Below are 8612 nucleotides of genomic sequence, written 5' to 3'. Positions count from 1 at the left end.
AGAAACGTAAGAGCTGATTGCATTCTCATTTTTGAACTATTAACCAGAATACTATACTTTTTTAGCTATTCAGATCTTCACAAAAAGATGACAGAATTTCCGCGATCTCAAAAGATCCTTAAGTAGATACGCTCATAGTAATGATAAGCAAACCCCTTGTTCGTTTTGTTCCGGATAATCATGTTGTTAATGGATATGAAGTAGTTCAACGTGTTGGGTTGTTTTGTAGAACAGCGGCTCCTCGTTTAACTGTTATGATTCTAAATATGATTTTCGTGGCACTCTAAATGAAATCCCCGGAATCAACAATGCTAAATAAGTCAGGTTTAATTTTTGTGCGAACTATTAGCATTTTATAGCAGCGCTTGACCTCTCTAAGGTCTTGATCTCTAAGAGTATGCTGATTATTTAAAAAAAAAAAAAACTTTTTAGAATGTAATGTCAACAGATTTAATTTTACTAATAAGTCAACTGTTAATTTTTTTCAGACGTAAATAATACAGACGTAAATTTTGGGTTATACCTCACGGCCACTAAAACTATTAAAAAATATATTTTGCTAGAAAGAAGTAAAATTAAAACAAGACATTTTTTAAAAACTTTTTTTAAAACTAATCTAAAAATCTCTGACATAGCTTTTATGTACAAACCCTAAAGAAACGGTTATCTTCTAAATGCCAACATGTAATTCGTCTATAAAATTATTAATCATCTTCTTTTTCGCGAAAATTTTTCACAGATAATCATTACCGTACAGACTATTCTCGTAGTTGGTACGCCTACTTGCAAAACACACTAAAAACGCTTTCTTTATCATTTGTGGTTTGTTACCGTGTATTTTTTATTTTTTCTTTCCAATATTATCCATTTACCCATCGTTTTGTCATTGTATTATCATTCGCCACCATTATCATACACTGCATCTTTTTTATCATGTTCTCGGTGCCATGATTTCCTAGATCATTTACTCAGTCTCCTTTCAGAAGTCAGTTTTCCTTCAATAATAATAATAATAATAGTGTTTATAATATTAAAAGTCACCATATCATCTCAGTGTTATTTAGATGTGTATCTAGTACCATTAGCGAACCTCATATTGTATTGGTTGTTGTTTGTCGTCAGTTTCGGCGAGTTGTGTTATGAATCCTGGCGGAACACCTTACGTACTTTCTGTCTGCCCTGTGTTTTACTAAGGCTCCATTTTAGTTGCCGATCGTGTTACCGTGTCCTCTGTTCGATACGGGGTGAACAAAGTGATTCGAACAGTGTCAACGAGCAGGAAAAGTTCTGTGAGATAGGAAGGAAGACTAAAAAAAAAAAAATAAAAACAAAACAACCTGTAAATGTTCTTTACACACGCGTTTGATTCTTTATTGCTGTTCCTCTATGTAGGTGGTGTATTCATGTATATTTTAATGCGTTCATGAATTATTATATTTATTTATTTACATGTCGACGGACAAAACGAAAAATAAGATCAAGGTCGGAAGGCAAATATCATCATACCAAAAATAGGAAATTTTTAATTACTCCGCATCGCTAAACGAATAATTTTATTATTATTATTATAAAAAACCTTATTTATACTATTAATTGATGTAATATTTTGGTTTTGAAATAATTTGCAAGGTACACGCGCACCCACACACACACACACTCACATACACATTCACACTACACGTTCACGCAATCACACAACCACACACGAAAATACAAAAAACGACCAGAACCGCCTGGCGGTTTACCATTTTACTCAGCATCAAGTCAGAACAACGATTTTCCCCTGTAATGTCGTTCGTATTCACTGCCACATCACATACGTAATCTGACAATGAATATTATTATTTACCATTTCTCCAACTTTACAGGACGCACTCGTCCACAGAAATTATCACGAGAGTTTCTGTGTTACACATCAACCATATTTTGTCATTCAAAGCACATCTTTTACTCGGCAGTCCATTCACGCATGCCCCTGTCCTTGACTCTCGCATTCGCCTGTTCGACATCATCATCATCATCATCAATTTTACATATTTCTGCTATCGTTACAGGACTCGTTCACTGCATTCGTATCTTGTAGAACGTTTCCGTTCCACCATGCATGTCACTCTCATCACACCCATTTGTGTCATTTGTTTGGTTGTTGATTATTTATCGCCATTATGATTATTATCGCCACCATCATCTTATCTGCTTTATTTCTGTGTATTTTTGTTTGTTATTTATTTCACATTACGCCTTCGTCAGCTTTGTTCGTCATAGTTGATTTTTCTGGGTTTTTCTTTATGATTACGCATTTTCTTTTTGTATCAAAGTAGTGAAAAGTAGCAATTATGCAAGATGATCTAAAGTCAAAGAAACACTAGGAGATTGACACACACACACAAACATATATATATATAGGGATCATTTTTAGTCTGTGTATTGTTTGACTCTCTTTGCCGTAAATATGTCTGAATATTCGTGTAAGTATCGAATGATAGAAGCCATTGACTTACGACATTGTATCTTTGTTTGTTTTCGTGAGGGTACAACGCTCATCGTGATAGTAAAGTTCTCATATGTACATAATTCTCAGCTCTTATTGTTTTTTGTTGATGTAGATGTAATTGTTTCGTGATGACTGGCCGTGTGAATTGGACAAATAGTTTCTCATGTTTGTGTGTTGTTGTTGTTGTTGTTCCTGTAATAATCAGTGTAATTATTCTTAACAGCGCATTCATTTAAACCTTACTATATATTAGTATAGTACAATAATTAGATATTGGATTAATACTATCCACACAATTTTAATCTCATTGCATTACTGTCCTACTGAAGCCTTTCCAGACCAATCCGCGGTTAATTACGCAGTGTGTGAACCTATATTGATCATTATATGTTCAATTCGACTGTTTTTTAATTAAAGATCCGCCAAGTTGTCCATCTTCTGCCAACTTCGCCCCAATATGTCCATAATGGCCACTGAGTCATATGAATTTTCTGCAGGCGTTCCCTGAACTATAACGCTTTTATACTGAATTTTCGCTCGGGCCTTTCTAAGCAGATTTTGGCCTTGAGAAGATTAAGATTATGCCTTTTGTCGAACGTATTTAATAACCAAATGAGAAGTGTCATTGCTGACTGTTAACTGTTCTTGTTTACCGACTATTTTAGCCCTGTCTACGCCTCATTGTTCCAGTTAGCTAAATGCTTAACGGGCACATTATAATGATTATTTCCTGTTATCCTATCGTGCATAATTGATAACAAGAGTAACAGGATCCACAGGATGGACACGGAATTACACGTAACAAACAACAGACGTCTCAAATTAAACTTTGAACCTTATCTGTTTTAAGAACGATATCTCCAATCGTGGGTCGCTACTAAACGCAATTTCGCACATCATCTGTCAATACTTAGCACGGGTGTTTTACGAGATGATTCTGTTTGCAATGGAGCGATTCATCCAATCACTCTTCCGCATAATGGCTGCCCCCCATAGTTAAACTCGTACATGTCGTTGTTTGCGATGGGCATTAATACGATTTCCTTTTTCATTGTGATACCATCAGTGGCCTCATGGCTTCACAATCGTGACCACCTTATTCACATCAGCTAGCACGAATCGTAGTACAGGTTCAGAAATCGCTCATTTTCCATCGAGTGTCATGCAGTCTTGTCACTGTCACTTTCATCATTAGTTACTCTCCCCCTGTGGCGCTTTATTCCGCTCAGATTCTCTTACCTCTAAATGCGATAACACTCAGCCATCAAATCCAGCCACTTTGTTGCTTAGAAACATTTTCGGTAACTGAACCTCTCCTGCAGCTAACGAGACATCACTGTACGCCACAACGCAACCCTCTCTGGTCTCGACGATCTGAATATCACGATTTTCATAACCCTCCTTTTCACATACCAATAATTGCGTCCACGAAAATATGCCAACTATACACGTTCATTTTTGCTATTTTATTATTACTCGTACTAATAATAAAAATCCCATTAAGAAGTAGTCGCGGTCGTCATGGCCAGACAGTCAAATCGTTTTCCTTTTTCCTATTACATTTTTACTTTTTATTTCCATCATCGCCGTGATCATGAGCGCCACCACTCGAATTCACTAAACATCACATTTTTCACATCATTGCTCATATTTTCAGTAAAACAAAAAAAGGTAGGTAATTTACACCGCTCCCTATCAATCGACCCGTATCATTTTCACTCACAGTCACATATTTAGTGTCTCCCCTATTTTTCTGTACTATTGAAGTCTCCGGGCAACCTTACGGGATCGAGAATGAGAAGTCCTTTCGCCCGTCCGTGACCCCCTATTTTTAGCTGTTCATATCTCCTGACCTATGTCGACATGTGTTTAGTCTGTAAATATTTATGGATAGATCAATTTATATTTTCGCGTCTCACAGATGTTTTCTACCAGCTAAAGACACTGTCTACCGCGCCCTTGATATTGTAGCCAGCAGCATGACTGTCCCTGTGGTCGTTACTACTAAGCTAGTTGGTGGTTGTGTTGTTGTTTTCGTCGTTGATGTCATTATCATGATGTCACTATCGTTATCAGTTCTCGTTTTCATAGTAATTACAATACTTCATAGTCAATATATGTTCGCTCGTGTCCGTGTGTGTCTTCTCGTGTCGCATACATATATGTATATATATATATATATATATATGTATATATTCGTGTCCATGATCATCGTTATCACGAGGTCTTCATCTGAATTATTTTATATATATATATATATCAATCAACCTACTAAATGTACAACGGCATGTGAAGCGTTCCCTTTAAGACCAGTTTTCCTTCCGATTAATCACAGATTTTACTGGCACATACGTTCGTGGTCTATTCGCCAATACCGTCTGTGATACTTTTTATTTCGCTCTTCTTTTTGACAAAATTCGCTTTTGCCGTTTCGCGCTGTCGTCTGCTCATGTCTGCCCTTTCCGCCCGCGACCGGTGTGAGAACGCTATTAACAACGTGGCACGCGTGCTTCGACGAAATCCATTAGGGGCAAGCATAAATCATTGCATTCGTCTGGCGTCCCAAACAGAATCAAGATTTTGCCATCGGAGTCTCCTAAATTTCGCAATTTCAAATTTTCCTAGATTTGTAAACGGCTCGAGAATCGACAATAAATACGTGAGAACCAGTTGGGGACGATGTTGCAGCCTGAGCGCGACTTTTACAATCATATACGACCATCTATCTGTAGCACGAGATCAAGCTGGCAACGACACTCAACCTGTTCCCCATCGTGAAGGATTACGGCATCTCGAGAAGTTAATCGTATTAGAGAGTATGCATAGGGCAAACAGCAATAGTAAATTGGCTATTAAGAGGTAATAAAGCAAGCCTGAGAGCAACTGTGAGACGGGGGCAAAGTGAGCGAAGAAAACAAAGCAGTGTTCCTAATCAGGGGGCGGAAGGGGAACTCCGAATAGAGTAAACCAATAGTTAAATAGTGAACCAATAAAATGAGAACTTTTAAAGTAGATCGATAGGTAACAGCTTAGATAATACGCTCCTTTTCTTAACAACTCATGATTTTGTCAATATTAAATTTGTTTTCCCAGAACCATCAGTTAATAGTATTGGCCACGGCTTAATCGACGTAGGCTAATCTGCGCCTGTCCTTGAACTCTTTAACCGCTACTTGACTCACTTCTAATATTGGCTTACTACAGTGGTCTCTTTCTTTCGGTCTCGGACAAAATCGGCACGCAAACATTGTTGATCATATCTACCATCTGTACCATTATACACATGACGTTTTTACGTCCACCTCAAACCCGAACTATACTAAAGCGTGATAATAATGCTTCCAAAAGTTGTCCGTGACCTGTCTTTGTTTTTAATGGCAGTTCATCGTTTCCACAGTGTTTAATTCCTGTTCGGAGTTCTGCTTCTTCCCTGCGTCCCATTGTTCCCACTTAGCCATCGCCTTCATAAATTCACGTAGTAAATAAAGAATAGATTTCGGTCCGTTATCTTCCCTCTGTTGCACAATTAACGTCGAGTTTAATTAGAGATAATGATGCTATCTCACACCATTGCCTCGATTTCACTCGCGACTCTTCGCCCCGCATCTTCCATAAACATGCACGCCCTCTTTTCGGATCACATCCTTTTCTCCTGTCATTTTTACCAGTATTATTCTAATAACAATAGCCATAATGATTGAGCCGTATATCCACTTACCTATCGTCAACGTTCTTTTTCTTTGTCGTCTCCTTTTTCGTGGCTCTTTTCAGAATATCATTTTATCATATGGTCATCAATCTATCAATCACCAATGTTTTAATCGATTTCATATTATTACACTTCCATTCTTACCCCGCCATTGTCGTCATCATCATAATCCTCACTACTATCATTTAACCATCAGCATATTCATATCAGCATACTTCATTCATTTCATTATTATTTCATTATTTAATTGTTAAATCAATTTACACAAATATAGAGCTAGCTAACTATGTATTATCGTCATCGGCCTTGTTATTGTTGTCGTCGTCATTCAACTTCCGTTTCCATTTCCTCCATTAGCTTCAATAATTTTTCATCAAGAATATCACCGTCGTGATGGTCGCATCGTTCAGTCTTTCACAGTCCACATTTTTATCGCATCGACATCATCATCATACACATTGATGGCGGCGTACCGATCGCGCGCATGCGTGGTCGGGTTCCGTCACGTATTGTCTAGACCGTCTGATGGAATGGCGTCTAAAGGCGATGTCAAGCATAGAACCCAAAACATTTGCCCTTATATGTTGCTTCAGCTAAGAGTGTTTTGACCCCAGATTCTTTTTGTCACCTGCAATTTTTCTTATAGCTCTCTTTTGTTATCAGTATTTTTAAACAATTTCTCGTTCATCAAAGCTCAGTAGCGAGTTCTGTTATTGATGCAATTTCTTTTGACGTACGCGTCTAGTCCATCGACCTCTTAAAACCTGTTCGACTAAACCTGTCGCGTTTGGCCGTACCAGTCGTCAGCAGCCGTTGTCGTCAACTCTCGACCTTTTTCCTGCCTGCCAGTTTCCTATATTTGGGAAACAATTTGATCGTCCTATCACTTCAACTATGTATCCCCAGTATCATACACATTTCTGTCAACCTCCGCTATATCGACGCGTGTCAACTTGTCGTCTGCTTCTTTTAGCGGTATATATCTCACCTATCTGCAATGCTCTTGCAGTCTATCGCACATCTTGTTTATCCCAACGAACGGCGGATATCGCGGTGTTGACTTGCTGTGGCATGGCGGATTTTTTTAAAAAGTGCTAATATTGTTTCTATACGATCTCCTACCACTTATGTTTGCTTTCCTTGTTTTTGCTTTAAGATGACTTGGGAGGAGGAAATAATTGCTTGGCCTCGAATCTACAAGATTTTTTGATGACATCGATGTTTTGAGACGGTCCCGACGCCACATAGCACGGCCGACCTGATCCTAACTTCAAACCCTATCTAACTTGACTCCTGTTGCCTCTGGAATTATCATCGACAATTGATACAAGCTCCGAACCGATGGCGAATAGCCAAGACGATGCAGGTTACGTTTTATTCATCCACGGCATTCGACGTTTCAACGATCGATGATTATTATAGTAGTAATAGTTAGTATGACGGGAGAATTGTTGTTGATACTACGTTCATTTGCCTATTCTCAGCGAGCTGGTCGTCCGACAAGGCCCGGGTAGGGTCCAGATCCGAGCGATGAAACACCGACGGCCGGTAGAGGTCCCACGCCGAGTCCTAACGAACCTCCCATAGCTCCAGGCATCGTTCCACCGACGAGACCGCCGGCCGCCAGCTGGCCTGACGTCGTCGGATAACCGGCCAAACCGCTTGCGCCTCGCGCTGACACTAATTGCTGCTGCCGTTGAGCCTCATCAGCGTGACTACTCCCCACGATAGCGCCTGAGGTGCTGCCCACCATGCCACCTGAAATGAACGACGGTGGGATGCAACAAGAGTATGGTTGAAGCAACACAGCAAATGAAGACGCGTAAAGGTTATTGATGATAAATGGAAAAAAGATCAGTTGATATTAAATGAGATTGCATAGAAAAACGTTGAGGGCGTTTATACATACGTGTGAATGGGATGTGGAATTATGAATGGTGGTATGGGATGTGGAATATGGAATGGTGCTGTAATAATGTGGCTACATATTATAGTTCGAGAGATATGAACCCTGGATTAAAAGCCTAAATAGGCACTTGTCTCGTGTTGAAAATCAGCTGGTTGATACAATTGTAACGCATTGTACATACAAGTATTACCATGAGTTGATATTCCTGTTCACCCTGTATATATATATATATATATATATATATAGATTGGCTTACATGACTTGCAATGACGAAGTGTATACATCTACATTTAAGAAATTATCCCTAACTGTAGTCTTATATTGTGGAACTACAACTACTAATAATACGGTGTTGTTGCATTTACAAGCAAATTACAGTTGATTACATTAATATACTCAAGATGTCCACCGGAAATTGAGAGACCTCTGAACAGCTAGTAATAATATTATTTTTTTGAACAATTAGTCTTCTTATTGTGTTACGGAAACAAACGTGAATT

General features: G+C 38.7%; 1 protein-coding gene across 3 annotated transcripts in view; it reads right to left on the bottom strand.

Annotated features, from left to right (window-relative positions):
* Nucleotides 1-8612, bottom strand: part of LOC111272210 (discs overgrown casein kinase 1) — a 48095-nt gene that overhangs the window by 22069 nt on the left and 17414 nt on the right. For 2 of the 3 annotated variants that reach the window (XM_086973201.1, XM_022853522.2), the window contains exon 3: nucleotides 1341-7961. The exons of the other annotated variant lie outside the window; for it this stretch is intronic. In XM_086973201.1, the coding sequence (XP_086829327.1) occupies nucleotides 7684-7961 (278 nt within the window). In that variant the 3' untranslated portion in view covers nucleotides 1341-7683. Of the gene's footprint in view, nucleotides 1-1340; nucleotides 7962-8612 lie in introns of those variants that run through there. 3 annotated transcript variants of the gene reach the window in all.

This window comes from Varroa jacobsoni, unplaced genomic scaffold (assembly GCF_002532875.2).
Source record: "Varroa jacobsoni isolate VJ856 unplaced genomic scaffold, vjacob_1.0 contig01784, whole genome shotgun sequence".
NCBI classification, from domain to species: Eukaryota; Metazoa; Arthropoda; class Arachnida; order Mesostigmata; family Varroidae; genus Varroa; species Varroa jacobsoni.
Note: the sequence above shows the minus strand (reverse complement) of the source record. Positions and strands in the feature narration are given on the sequence as shown.